The sequence below is a fragment of the Rhinolophus hipposideros genome (genome assembly GCF_964194185.1).
Source record: "Rhinolophus hipposideros genome assembly, chromosome: 20".
NCBI lineage: Eukaryota > Metazoa > Chordata > Mammalia > Chiroptera > Rhinolophidae > Rhinolophus > Rhinolophus hipposideros.
This window is the reverse complement of record NC_138066.1, coordinates 22483752-22499006: the sequence shown is the minus strand read 5'-3', so window position 1 is coordinate 22499006 and position 15255 is coordinate 22483752. Positions and strand designations below refer to the sequence as shown.

The 15255-nt window shown below is 38.7% G+C and overlaps 1 protein-coding gene across 10 annotated transcripts in view; it reads right to left on the bottom strand.

The window, feature by feature from the left end:
• ACACA (acetyl-CoA carboxylase alpha) overlaps positions 1 to 15255 on the bottom strand; it is a 255219-nt gene that overhangs the window by 175900 nt on the left and 64064 nt on the right. For 9 of the 10 annotated variants that reach the window (XR_013991990.1, XM_081029227.1, XM_081029226.1 and 6 more), the window contains 2 exons: positions 5135 to 5267; positions 3713 to 3851 (listed from right to left, as the gene is read on the bottom strand). Coding sequence is in view for 9 of the 10 variants with exons in the window: in XM_081029227.1 (XP_080885353.1) it covers positions 3713 to 3851; positions 5135 to 5267 (272 nt within the window). In the remaining variant the exon portion in view is untranslated. Of the gene's footprint in view, positions 1 to 3712; positions 3852 to 5134; positions 5268 to 9970; positions 10143 to 15255 lie in introns of those variants that run through there. The other variant, XM_081029231.1, reaches the window with a different exon arrangement.

The window sequence follows — 15255 nt, the reverse complement described above, 5'->3', positions numbered from 1 at the left end:
CCTTGTAGGAGATCTGTGGTTGGTAGCTAACTGTGCTGGATCTGGAGTCGTATGGGAGAGGCCACGCTGGAAACCAAAGCCAGCTGCCACCAGTACTACGCCTGAGGCAGCTGAGCAAAAAGCACAGGGCACTCTGAGGCCGACTGCCACCTGCTGGTTGCCTGTAGGCTCAGTCACTGAAAGAACCTTGGGCAGTACTCAAGTTGGGTGAGGTGGGGTCTCAGGGAGTCACCAGGGTGGGGCAAGTGGCATTCACCAGGTTAATCAGATTCAGATTTGGTACCAGTGCTGAGCCTAGGGCCACTCAGCAAAAGACACAGGGAACACTGAGGCCAGCTGCTGCCCACCTGAGGCAGGCGGATCTTTTGAGTTGTTTTAAGAAAGACTGCAGCACGAGCCACAGCTAGCTGCCTGCTGTCGAAAGAGCCTCTGGCAGTGTGCAAGTTGGGTGGGGCAGGGTGTCAAGGAGTCATCAGGGTGGAACAAGTTGAGTGCACCAGGCAGATTCAGATTTGGCCTTTTGGGGGGAGACCTCAACACTCGAAAGATGGGACCCACCTGCCAGCTGTGTGAGAGGGCTCAACATGGGGAAAATGGCGGCTGTCCCTCCAGCTCTTGCTCTGAAGTCACACAACCTAGTTTTAACCTGTATGTCTCTAGCACCTCTCGAGCCACTGTCCCTCCACTGGAGCCCACGGTGAGTGCCTGCCAGCAAGTAAGTCTGCACATGAGCCCTTTAAGAGGATGCCTGGGTTTCTAGCAGCCTTCCATCTCATCCAGACAAATGGAATCTTAACAGTTTTTCACAGCCAGTTGTTGGGGCTCCTCTTTCCAGCACTGGTGTTCTGGGCTGGGGAGCCCAGTGTGAGGCTGGGACCCCTCACTCCTCAGGAGGGACTGCTGCAGCTGAGATATCCCTTCCAATTCTCCCCATTGTGGCTCCTTCCTCTCAGACTATAAACATTCCCAACTCTCTTTCATTCTGAAAAATTAAAATCCTTTCTTGACCCTGAATTTCTCTTTAGTTACTGTCTTTTCTACTTCCCTTCTTATTCAAATTCTTAAAAAACTTGTCCACATTGGCTACCTCCATGTCACTTCCCATTCATTCCTTAAAATCCTATATTATTCTGCATACTCATATTGTTCCACTTAAACCATTCTTGCAAATGTTACCAGTGATTTCCTAATTGCTGGACTGGCTTCTATTCCTATTTTATTGGATGCTGACACATTTGACCTTTATGAAATTCTCTTTTCTCTTCCACTTCTTCTATCTTTCTGATAATTTCTTCTCAGCATTGTTTATGAACCCATCTTCCTGAATCTATTCCTAAATTCTAGTCTTTTATAAAATTTCATCCTGAGCCCTCTTCTCATTTTGTATCTGTTCTTTCGGGAGGTAGTGTCAAACACCACATATTTGCTAATAATATACACTCTTAATCTCTGTTTTTCATTATTTTTAAGTTCTAGAAGGATATACTCAATTTTGTGTAGGATTTATACACTCCGCTTATACCACAAGTACTCCAACCTAATCTGTTCCAAAAGGACTTTGATCTTCTTGTAATATTATCTATTATTTTGCCCTATTTGATGGTACTAGCATCAGTTTAGTCAACCAAATTAGAAACTTAACAGTCATTATTAACTCTTCTCTCAATCACCGAATCTTGTCAATTATACCTCCTAAATCTCTCCAAACCAATCCTTTCTTTTCTATTTTTGGCCTTGTCATACCCTCTAGTATTGCCTTCTACCAATGGCTCTTCCAAGATGCTACCTGAATCATCCATCTAATTATTCATGTTTAAAAAATGTATCATTTAGAGATACATGCTAAAATATTTACAAATAAAATAATGACTAGGATTTGCTTCAGAAATTGTGTATGGAGGAGGGAGGAGGTAAAAGTATAGATGAAACAAGACTGGCCATGAGTTGATAATTGTTGATGCTGGATGACAGGTAGATGGGAAAGGATTTATAATACTCATAACTTTTGAATTGTTAAAAACAACTAATCCATTTAAAATGCAAATCCTTTAATATCCAACACACACAAACAGATGCACACATACACACATCCCAAAAAAGAAAGTTTATGTTCTTGAGAGTGTAAAACAAGGCTCTCCTTGACAAATACTAGATCACATTTTGTACTTTAACAAGCCACCTATAATTTCCAGAAAACTACTGTATCACACCTTCAAACATTTGCATACATACTGTTCTTTCTCCATGGGACACTTTTGTCTTTCCCCTAATTGCTTCACTAATTCTTACTCAGTCTTGGCTAGGCATACATAACATCTAGAGAAAGCTTTTTCTTAACCCTGCCCCCCTGAGCAGGGGGCAGAGTTAAGATGTCTCATCTCTGTGTTCTCATAGTACCGTATGCATGTTTCTATTATAGCAGTAACCTCACTGTATTGAAATTACTTGTTTCCGATAGCAAGACAGCATGTTATTCAATTGTGGGCCTCCATCTTCACTGAGTGAATGAACAAGTGAATTAATAGGAGCACCAGAAAAAAATAGACGAAGAAAAAGAAATCATACAAGGTAGTTTACATTTATTATAGACAACTGCATCTTTACAACTATCCAGGGAATTACACATTATGATCTTCCTTTTACAGATATGAAAAGTGGCTAAGAGATGTTAAAGGGTGACTATAAATGACTTCAGGTCATAAATCTACTTTCCAATATATTGGTGCCTTCTCCATTTCTAAATAAGATAACATAATAACCCTTATTCTTTAGGAATAGCCTTAACATCATTGTCTCAATATAGAGAGAGCATATACAGATCAAAATGGGTTTTAAAAGATAGCTATTTAAAGAGCTAATGTTATCTGTGGGTACTCTACCTTAGATATTACACTTTAATCATCAAAAGTATGGAAGGGATAGACTAGCCAAAACCTCTCAGCTATACCAACAGTCTTTATCTACAACTCTCAGATGCAGAACCATTCTGAATAGTGAGAACATGCAGAAGAGCTTGCAGAGTGAAACCCACTTGGCTCCCAAGAGTTCTCTCACTCAGGAAGAGGGAAAAAAAGGATCTTAACTCTAAGAGCCTCTAAAATTCAATGTAGCTCATAAGGGAAATAGTATTTCCTTCCAAACCTTTCCACTTACACATGCTAAAGTATGTGGTCTAGCAAATACTTGACATTGAAAAGCCATACACCTAAAAACCCAAATCAACACTTTGGGTAAATTTCTACTTATTTTTACTTAGAACACAGAAGTTGGTATTGAGGTTAAATACCAGGGATGCAAAAAAAAAGGTATACAAGTGGACACTTTGGTCAACATTGCTCAAGCAGTAGTTCCCCGTAATCAGAAGTGTCTGGATGCTTACGGTAACCACTTTGAGCACCTTTTGTAATTGCAGAAGTCACATGTGACTAGTATTCATCTTTTGTTATCGGTATATACATGTATTGAGTATTACAATTTTCATACAGTTTTCCTTTCTTCAAACGTGTATACATTTTTTGGCACCCTCTGTATATCACAATCACTTGTCAATGTCTAATATTAACACTTTTTAAAAGAGATATCCTTTTAAAAGGATTTCATTGGAAATGCTTAGGTTTGGGAATCCCCCCAAAACTACCATTCTTCTACTTAAAGACTGTGCTATTCAATGTTTTATGCTCAAGGGTGATGCTTTCGTAATGTAATAACTCACCTGCATTGGCTTTAAGGTCTTCAGGTGTGACCATGACAACAAATCGGATCGCACGTTCATTTCGAAACATCTCATAAGACCATCGACGAATAGATCGCATACATTTCACTGCTGCAATGCCATTGTTGGCAATAAGAACCTGGGAGTGGGGGGTGTTTGGAGAGAAAAATGGAGAGGGCAAGCAATGATGGAGGAATGGAGATGAGACAAGTTTTGTAGTTCTATCTTTCTCTAAGAAGCCAGGTTTTCAATAAGAATTTATATTGCTGGTCTAAGCAGTTAGGTACCAGCTGCCACATGATCAAGGGATATTTTTAAATGTCAGCTGAGGAAATACTTTAATACATGTCCATTAAAACTTACTCCTTTCTAACTTCATTTCTTAAAGGGAAAAAAATTCACAATGACTCAAGTCTTGTGAGTTTGTGGATTATCCTACCATATCAATTAATGGGGAACAGAAGATAAACTTCTGAGGGATGATGTACTATCAAATAAGGAATGGGAAAGACGAAACAGCGCAGTGTCATGCAGTATTCTCTGCTGTAGTAAAACAAGGCATAGAACCTCGAACATGTATAGGAAGCCTGGCACCAACCACCACTTCTCTCCAAAATGCTGAACCCCAAATGCCGTAGAGTTGTAAAAACTGCCTCAGAATAAATGTCACAAGAAAAAGAGTAGAAGAATCAATGACCCTGAGACTTCTCTCTAAACAAACCTGTCATCTCTTTACCTGTCTTGCAAGCATGCCCCCAAGGATGTTATCTGTGTTCAGACTGATTGGAAGACTAACAGAAGGGCATCGTGGAAGCAATACTTACAGATTCCCATCCTTTAATCTTTTAATCACTGCAAACTATTTCAACCTCTCAGCTCTGACATGATTTAGATAAAAGTGACACAGAATTACGCTAACATTTAAAAACACTTGTGATCTCTTTAAGTATTTCATGTGGTATATTCTCTCTAAACAACTCAAATACTTGGTGGAAGCCAGTAAGTCAGTGTATCACACAGTTTAAGCTTTCTGTTCTGAAATTCTCGACTCCCTCAGCTCTAAATCCAATGCTACGACATATTATCTCCTGACACCACCCCACAAGCTAATCAATTTCTCATACCCTCTCAAATCAGTGCAGTCCAACCCTGTAAGATCTTTTAAAGAGAACTTTATGAGCACTGCTTCATCTTCTTAATTAGCGGTGACAAAATTATCAGTGGTTAATACATAGTACAGAAAATAGTAAAATTATTTCATAGGACGCTAGGGAAGCAGAAGGGATAATTTTGCATAAAGATGCAAGGTCTCTGAAAGTGTAAATATCCGTTTTGAGCAAATCTAGACAACAAATCTGGGCACTAAATCTCATGTACTTTGGAAGAATAATTTCTAACGTATTAACTTAAGTTATAACTTACCTTTTCAATGACTTTATTCCCCCCAAAACGAGTAACAAATTCTGCTGGAGAAGCTACAGTGAAATCTCGCTGTGAGTCTATTTTCTTTCGGTCTCGACCTTGCTTGACTAGGTGCAAGCCAGACATACTGGACCTATAAAAATAGAGAAACCATAGAAGTCTATCGGTAGGATTTCTTCACACCATCTATCTCCCCTGGAGAACTGCTTTTCACTACCATCCTTATAAACAGCACTTCCCACTGTACCCTCGTGAAGACTGCATGCTGCCACACCACATTCTTTTTCAATAGAAGAGAGGGGAAAGGAACGATCTTTTTTTTTTTTTTTTTTTTTTTTTTTTTTTTAACAAAAGACCTGTGGCTTGACCTTTTCTTTAATTAAAATTTATTGGGGTGACAATTGTTAGTAAAGTTAGACAGGTTTCAAGTGTACAATTCTGTAATACATCATCTATATATCATGTTGTATGTTATCACCTCACCCCAGTCAGAATGGCTATCATCAAACAAGACAAACAATAACAAGTGTTGGAGAGGCTGTTGAGATAAAGGAACCCTCATACACTGTTGGTGGGAATGCAGACTGGTACAGCTGTCATGGAAGGCAGTGTGGAGGTTCCTCAAAATATTACGAATAGAATTACCATATGACCCAGCAATCCCTCTCCTGGGTATCTACCCAAAAAATCTGGAAACATTTATCTGTAAAGATATATATGCTCTGATGTTCACTGCGACTTTATTTACAAGTGACCAAGATATGGAAACAACCAAAGTGTCCTTCAATAGATGATTGGTTGAAGAAGCTGTGGTACATATACACAATGGACTACTATTCTGCCATAAGAAAAGATGAAAAAGAACGACCGTTGCATGAGGAAATTTAAGGAAAGATAAGTGTTCCTGGATAACAAATGATACTAAGGTTTACCAACAAATGCCATCACAAAGAGATAGGCAGATGGGCAAAGGTTGGAACGAAACGAGATGGTATGAAAGATATAAAGAGAGTCTTAAAGCTAAAAACACAGTTAGCAAGACTGTTTCTGGATCATGGTTCTGGCATGTGGACAACCTTCACCTTTGTATCTCAAGGCCCCATCTTTCTTATGAGCTATACATAACTGCACATTTTTAACCAGCTATAAATGTTTTACTTGTGTATCCCATAGGTTTTTCAAAATGAACAATTCCAAAACCAAATTTTTTACAAAGCAGCATAATATACCATATTTCATTGATTTTAAGTTCCTCCCTTTTTTTTAACGTTTTAAAAAAAATCTCTGAAATTGGTATGTACCTTACTACTGATAGTGTGATTTATTTAATTGGCAGTACTTCTTTTCCTCAATGGTATAGACAATGATGCCTCTACAGTCAATGGTGTTTTAGATTAGATGAAATCAAGTCGCGGCCTGAGTTTAAATTCCAGATCTGTCCACTCAATAGCTCCAATAGATCCTTAGCAAACAATTTAACCTTGCTCAGCTTTAGTTTTCCCTTTGAAAAATATGCATAGTATCCATTGGTCTAGCTATTTACTCACTGTCTCTCCACTCCAAGCCCACCCTTTATGTTCTGCTCTGTGCAAAACTGTTCATTTCTGCCAGTGGGAAGGGAGAAAGGTAAGCAGAGAGACTTCTTTCTTGTTTTGCAGCTATTATCAGCATTGCTCCTCAATAACAGAGGGCTCATTCCAGCCTCCAGCATCTTTCAACACTCCCGGGAAGAGCCTCAATGCATTCCCTTAGAGGTACCAAGTAGAGCACGTTGTGGCTCCTTCGCACGCAGAGTGCTGCCTTGTCATGTTCACTCATTCGCTGGGCTACCTGCCTGGGCCCATCAATCACCTGTCAGGGATCTGAGCACCAGTTACTCAAAGCTTACTCCCAGAGGTTCAAGCACCACTAGCCCTCAGGGGCCCTCCTCCGAGCTCCTCCCATTTCCTTTTTCTTCTCCCAGCCCTAGAGATGGGAAACTGCTGTCTACAAGTATTAACTCTGTATTACCTCCGCATCCCTTTTTTGTTCTTTTATTCTTCTAACATGTAAGTAACCAATTCTCACGATTGAATGCACTATTTATAATATCTAATGCAGTTTCTCTTTCCTTGACTGACAGACCCTCCGAAAGGATATTTTGAGGATTAAACGAGAAAATGAATATAAGTAAGATCCTTCATATACTGTTTCAGAGACAGCTGTTTTCTTCTATTCCTATCTTCTCTTCCTTTCTCCTACACTCTAACCCTAACACTGCAGTAATTTATCTTTGCAAAATGAAAGTATGATTAAAATCTTCCCACAAATAAAATACCAGGTTCAGGTGGTTTTAAAAGACAAGTTTTATCAAGTTTTCAAGGGCAGTAGTCTAACAAACTTCCAGACAATACAAAAAGAAGTAAAACTTCCCAGCTAGAGTAAAACGAATACTAAAACTAGACAAAGAAGTTACGTGAAGGTAAAAGGCCAGGTCCATTTTACTCATGACTACATATGCAAAATCCCTAAACAAAATATTCTAAATAGTAAGGTATTGGTGTAAGGATGGACAAAATATTAGTAAAAAATATGTTACTCCATGAATAAGTTGAGTTTGTCCCACGTATGTAAGGATGGTTTAATTTTAGAAAATCCATAAATGGAAACGACTCAGATTTCCTTAGCAAGTGCAATAAAATGGAAAAAAAATTAGAGGCGTCAGTATTGCAAAGGAGTACCTGTCATTATTTGCAAATGATATGATCATTTATATAGAAAATAAAAGACTCTGCAGACAAATTATAAGAAATAATAGGATACCTTAGTCAAGTGTCTAGCCATACAAGTAATATACAGTAAGTTGAAATATATTGTATACAGCAGAGTACATACAGATTATAAAATTGAAAACAGATCATAAAGTTAAAAACAACTAAAATACACATACTTTTAAGATATATATGTATGTATACACACATACACACACACACATACACAATAAAACTATATAAACAGGAAAACAAAAGAATGTGATGAACATGTGAGTAAGGAAAATGATTATCTGGGTGGGGGGAGACAGGGAGAGGCTGAGAGAAGAGAGAGACCTTGTGAGTAGATACAGGTGATGTTCAGGACTACTTTTGTTTTAGATGGTAGATTTTCAAATTCTTTCTACATTATTTTGAAAAATAACTAAATAACTAGCCAAATAAATAAATAATAGTGGGCCACACATAGACCAATGAGTGTGCCATGAACCAAGGATTATGATTATATAATTCTATACAGCTAAAGTTAAACATATATACACACGCGCGCACGCACACACACACTCCTCAGAGATCAGCTTTCAGTTATTCAGGGAGGGAATGAAGAGATAGAGAAGATATAACCCTAGGATCAATAAGGAGCTGCCTGAGTATAAACAAAAAGAATAGCAAAGTCTACATTGATAAAATCAAGGTGGAGAAAAAATTGGTCGTAAGATTTAATCAATAGTTTAGAAATTGAATGGATCTCAAAATCTGTACTCTCAACCTACATTTTCTTGGGAAGTTCTCAGAGAATGCTGTCTTCCCAAAGAATGGAGTAAACCAAGAAAAAGGAAGACAAGGGATGCAAGAAACAGAGAATCCAACATAGAAGAAAAGAGAATTCCCTAGATAATTGTTCAAACTGGAAGTCTCCAGGAGGGGTGCATTCTTGGAAAAAATGGACAGATCACCTGTTGTTATTTAACCACAGAAAAACAAAATAAAACTTTGTGTGTATATAAAATACATATAAATAAATATATGTTTGTTTTACATATATAAAACAATGTTATATATGTTTGTTATATACACATAAATCATTTTGATTATATGTGTAGATATATACGTGTGTGTGTGTGTGTGTGTGACATATCGGTTGCTTTCTACTTATTTGACTCTCAGTGGAAGTTTTGCTTGGTTTTCCCCCAAAAGGGTGGAAGAGGTCAAGCGAAAAGGAAAAGGAAAGGATGATTGTTCTAAAGACTAATTTTCCAAGTTGGGTTTTTTATTTTTATCTGTTTTCTGTTTTTGCCAAAGTCCAGTTTAATTTTCATGTCATTTTTTTTCAAAAAAAGAAAACTCTCAAGATTGCAAAACCAAGCAAACAAAAAAGATATAGAGGGACCCTTAAGTACCGCTACCAAGCAAATCATTCAAGTCCTACATCAATCCTCTGATAGCGGCACAGACCTGCAAGAGGCCTGAAGAAGGCCAAGGCCTGACTCGTTTCCTCCTCAGCCTAAGTTCTAACAGTAGGAAGAAGGCAGATGCCAGGATAAGAGAGCCTGGCGGCACTCTTAACAACTCCAGTCTGGCTGCCCACTGTCACATGCCAGGACAATTCAGCAGGCAATTCTCCTACCCTGGAGACACATTCTAAAAATGTTTTCTGCATAACTACCTTCCACAGGGATAATACATACTACATAGAATTGGTATCTTCCTCCACAGTAGGTGAAGAGACTTCACTCTTGAACAACCAGCCAAATCCAGTAAGCAAATTTGGCACAGATTGAGTGAGATCCCTTACTGAAATAATAAAACAACAAGATCTGCACAGGGACGCTTATTTTCAGCATAGCTACAATATAATATCACACATGGGCTCGGGTATCTTTGGTTCACATTTTGAATGTAAAAATAACGGTTTAGAAACCCAGGATCGAATATGAGAGTTTTTATTCATTACCTTTAAAACAGACAGCTTCTTAGTGATACGAAAGTTCATCAAAAAATTTCCCATAAATTCCAGGGCTTAGCTGCCATGCCTTACTGTTTTTTAAAGGTATCTATTGCCCAAATATGGCACCCTGAAACTTACCTTTGAAGCATGTAATATCTCATCTCCTTATTTTCCTCTGGAGAACCCTCCATACCACGATGGCAAAGGAATGGAAGCTTTTTCTTCAGATTTCAATCTTGTAAACACAAACCACAGCTCACCTCCTGCAGCAGGTTCTCAAAACCCAGGAGGCCCAGAGACACGGTGCCTTCTGCTACTTCTTGGCCCTGCTTCAGTCAGACTATAGTATTCCTCATGGCCTCAAACTACATCTTTTTGTCTACATTGTCCCCAATTTCCATATTTCCCCACTTTTCCTCCTTTTTGTATTTCCCCCTACCCTTGGCTCACACCTAGAATTAGCTGATTTCCCAAGGGGACTGGGAGGAGAGGCAGAAAAATATGAAAGCTTGTAGAACTAAAAAATAGATCTTAGCAACTCTGCATTAGTTAGCTGCAGCAAACGTGTTTCAACAACGGTCACTTTCTTCTTACAGTCACCAGAGAAAAGCTCCACAGTGTCTCCTGGCCACCAGGAGCACATGACAGGGAGGGCCCAGGGCAAAAAGAAGACAAAGTTTACAAGGACAACTAAGCCAAGAAAATAATGAGGTCATGAAATCCAGAGGGAGGAAGACAGCACCGCCTGAGTAGGTAATTTCTGAGATCCAATCAAAACAAATAATACTGATTATCAGACTGTAAGGGAGGGGAAAAGCAGGTCAGACAGTAAATAAAACAAGTACAAAGGACAAAACATGCCACTAATAAGGAACTCTGCATAAAGTAGAAGCCACCATTCCATTTTTTAGGCCAGCACAGTTTTACACACATACACGAACACCTTTCTTAAAACAACAAATTCTAAGGTCCTTTTCACTAAAACTTGAAAAGAAGAATGGAGGTGGTACAAATGGGATATAGAGAAGATGTAGGTAAAATCCTTGAAAGGAAAAGGGGACCAGACAAATGTTTTAGACACAGAGATGTAACCCAACTGAAGCAGGGAAGAAAAACCCTGCCTGGAAAGGCTCCTGGGACACGTCTATTGTTATGACAGCAAATTTACCACAGAGAGACAGATCACTGAAATAAAGAAATGGTGGCTGGATGTTATACAGTAACATACTCCTGTTTTAACTTTTAATTAATTAGACGCTCATGATATTGCTGTCTTCTAGTGGGAGGAAAGACACTAACAGCTAGAATCTATAGAATCACAACTTCCTGAGGCAAGTCCTCAAGAATGGTATAATTCAGCAGAGTCATATCTAACCTGATTTATGCACCATAGAAAAATTCCCACTAAAATTCTGGACAGAAATAGTTAATAATTTGATGCCAACTCTGTTAAGAACCTTCCAAAACAGAAGTACACCATGACCTGGAGCACAGACAGAAGATGAACGATGAAATCGAAGATAAAATGATGAAGACAAACAAACCTTGATCTCATGACATTCAGATGACCCAAATTGAAAAGACTCAATCAGGCCACTCAACATGACCACCAGCCATGAAAGAAAACGGAAGTCCTGGGTTGTTTTCTCGTCTGTACACTTTACATCATTCCTTTTATACTATGCCAATGTCTGATAAAGCTAGTCAAGTTTACTGTTTCCTTTAAAGAACCAAGCTGATGCAGAGGCTCCCTCCTATCTTCATGTCTCTTCAGAATAACATGTCTCAAAACAGAGTACAGAGGCCTCTGTCTAGAACACTTACAGTGAACACAGATGTAGGAGGAGCTCAATTTTACACACATCTAATTGTCTCCAGGTGTAGGCAGTTCCCAAAGAGAATCACTCTCTGCTTTTATAAAATAAGTTGAACATTCAAAAACCAACCAAAGCACTGAGTATAGGATAAAGCAGGCTATTCTGCACTCAATTGTATCAGAAAAACATACCAAAGAGGCACACTCAGTAATTGAGTTTGTACTTTTCTTTCTAAAACAAGTAAACACTAACACAGCACACCAGATCCACAGAGCTAGAGTTTCTTTTATGGATGCTGCTCACAATCCCTCTGTAATATTAAAACACAAGAAATAAAAAGCCACATTCATTCATTCCTCCAAATTCAAAGCATCCCCATTTTAATCTACCATGAATAGAGTGTCCAAAGCAGACACATACCTGGCACAAAATCCAACTAGGAGCCCACAATGATCCCAGCATTGTAACATGCCAAACACCAGGGATGACGTAGCCGTTTATCCAGCAGACAGTGACGCATTAGCTGGTTTGATTGCAATGCAGTCTGAGTTAATACTGCAGCATATACTGTGAGACACTGACACTGGGACTTTTCCAACCAGAGAAATCTTGAATCAAGGATGTAGCTCTTTTGAAAATCAACTGACCGTGTGTGTGTGTGTGTGTGTGTGTGTGTGTGTGTGTGTGTGTGTGTGTGTAAAGGTTTAGCTGTGGATTCTAATTCTGTTCTACTGATGCTGTACTTGCAGCAAGACCCCATGGCCTTGGTCAATATGGCTTTATAGTAGGTTTTGAAATCAAGGAGTATAAGTCTTCCACTTTGCTCACTTTTTCTAAAACGGTTGTATCTATTCTAGGTCCTTTGGGTTTCCACGTACATTTTAGTATCAGCTTATCTAATTCTAGAAAAAAGAAAAAAAAAGCCTGCTGATTTAGATATGGGCTGAATGTATAGATCAATTGAGAGAAAGGAGCCATTTTGACAATATTGAGTTTTTCCATCCCTGAACACAGACTGTCTCTCCATTTAGTTAGATCTTTAAATTCTTTAATTTCTTTCAGCATTATTCTATAACTTTTAAGATACAAGTCTTATGGTTTTTTTGGTTAAATTTATTCCTAAGTATTTTATACTTTTTGATGCCATGGTGAATGAAATGATTTTAATTTCATTTTTGCTTGTTCATTGCTACCTAGTACATAGAAGTACAACTGATTTTTGTATATGGATCTTGTAGCCTGTGACCTTGCTAAAATCATTTTAAATAACTTTTTGAGATACAATTCAAATGGTTTTTATAATATTCACATAGTTGTAAACCATCATCACAATCTATTTTAGGAATTTTCATCACCCTAAAATGAACCCCCACACCCAGCAGCAGTCACTCTCTCTGTCCCCCAAACCCCTCCCCAGTCCTAGGCAATGACTAATCTACTTTCTGTCTTTACAGATTTGCCTATTTCGGATATTTCCTATAAATGGAATGATATAATGTGGTGTTACATTATGACAGCTTCTTTCACTTAGTATAATGCTTTCAGCGTTGTGGCATGTATCCATTTTTCATTTCTTTTTATGGCCAAATAATTTTCGATTGTACGGACATACCACATTTGTTTATCCATTCATTAGTTAGTTGATGATTATTGTGTTGTTTCCACTTTGTGGCTATTATGAATAATGTTGCAATGGATATTCATATACAAGTTTTTATGTGGAAATATGCTTTCATTTCTAATGGGTATATAACTAGGAGTGGAATTGCTGGATCATATGGTAAATGCTTAGTTTTATAAGAAATTCCAAATTATAAGAATTTCCAAATTATTTTCCAGAGTGGCTGTTTCATTTTACATTCCCACCAACTATGCACAAAAGTGATCCAATTTCTCCACATTCTTGCAAACGTGTGGTGTTGTCACTAGTTTTTATTTTAGGCACCCTGGTAGGTGTAGTAATATCTCATTGCTTTAATTTGTACTTCCCGAAAGCTAATGCACTTCCCTTAAACATCTTTTCACATCCTTACTTGCCATCTGTATATCGTCTTTGGTGACATTTGCTTCTTTTTTATTTCTCTCTCCTTACTGAGAATTTTATTTATTGTTCTGTTGTTGTACTTTAAAAAAAAGTTCTTTAAATATGTTTTCCTTTGATTCTTTGAACACACTTATCATAGCTACTTTGAAGACCTGTTGCCTTCTAAATCCAGCATCTAGGGACACTGGAGTTTCTTTTGACTTCTTTTTTTCCGAAATATGGGTCACACTTTCCTATTTCTTTTCATGTTGCATGATTTTCTGTTGAAAACTTGTATTAAATAATTTATTGTAGCAACTCTAGATTCTGATTTCTTTTACCCATGAGTCGTTGTTTCTATTGTTTGCTTCTTTCTTTCTTTCCTGGCTTAATAACTTGCCTGGGCTAAATCTGTGAAATCTGACTCTCCCAAAGTGGGTAACCACTAATGCCTCAGCTCATTTTCTTTTTATTGCTTGTTTTTATGTTTAAACTTGTGTCCTAAGGAGTTACCTCTATGTCTGGCACAGCCTAGATGCCAGCCAATGATTAGGTAGAGGTCACACTCCAACACCTGTAAGTCAGTAAGGCATTTGTGCTCTGTGCTCTGTTCATGTATATGTGGGAGGCAGGGTAACACACTCAAAGTTCAGGACATTTCCAAGTCTGTCCTGGCTTTTACTTTCTCTTGGGCCTTCCCATCTACTCTGTGCATGCACGTAGCCTCAGCCAGCAATGTGTGCTTGTCCCAACCAAAACCACACCTTAGTCTAGAGGAGTCATTGGCTCACCCCCATCATCCACTGCCCAAGATGGTCACTTCCACAGACACCACTACTACGTATGGGCATCACCCACAAAATGAGTAAGCTCGTCAATAGGACCCGAACTGCCAGTCCTCATGGCCTACCTACAATGGCAAAACCTCCCGGCCAGCCAAGCTAAAGGAAGAGAATGGGAATAGTCCTTGGCAAGACAACCAGGGACTCCTAGTGTTCTTATTGAATTTCAGCAGGTTTTCAGACAAACTTTTCTCAGATTGTTGTATGCCTTTTGGTTGATTTCAGGGGTGCTGAAATGGTTTTGTCAAGCTTTATAGTTGTTTTTTGAGTTAAGGATTTGTCGAATGTCTCACTCAACTATAGCTGGAAGCCATGCCTATTTAATTTACATTTTAAAATTCCACTTCAGGCTGGCCCGGTGGCTCAGGCGGTTGGAGCTCCGTGCTCCTAATTCCGAAGACTGCCGGTTCGATTCCCACATGGGCCAGTGAGCTCTCAACCACGAGGTTGCCGGTTCAACTCCTGGAGTCCCTCAAGGGATGGTGGGTTGCACCCCCTGCAACTAGCAACAGCAACTGGACCTGGAGCTGAGCTGCGCCATCCACAACTAAGGCTGAAAGGACAACTTGACTTGGAAAAAGTCCTGGAAGTACACACTGTTCCCCCAATAAAGTCCTGTTCCCCTTCCCCAATAAAACAAAATCTTAAAAAAAAATTCTCTATAGGTTTAGATGTTTCTTATGCCAACATTCTCAACATCTGAATTATAGCATTGACGGTATATGTTTGCTATAATCAACA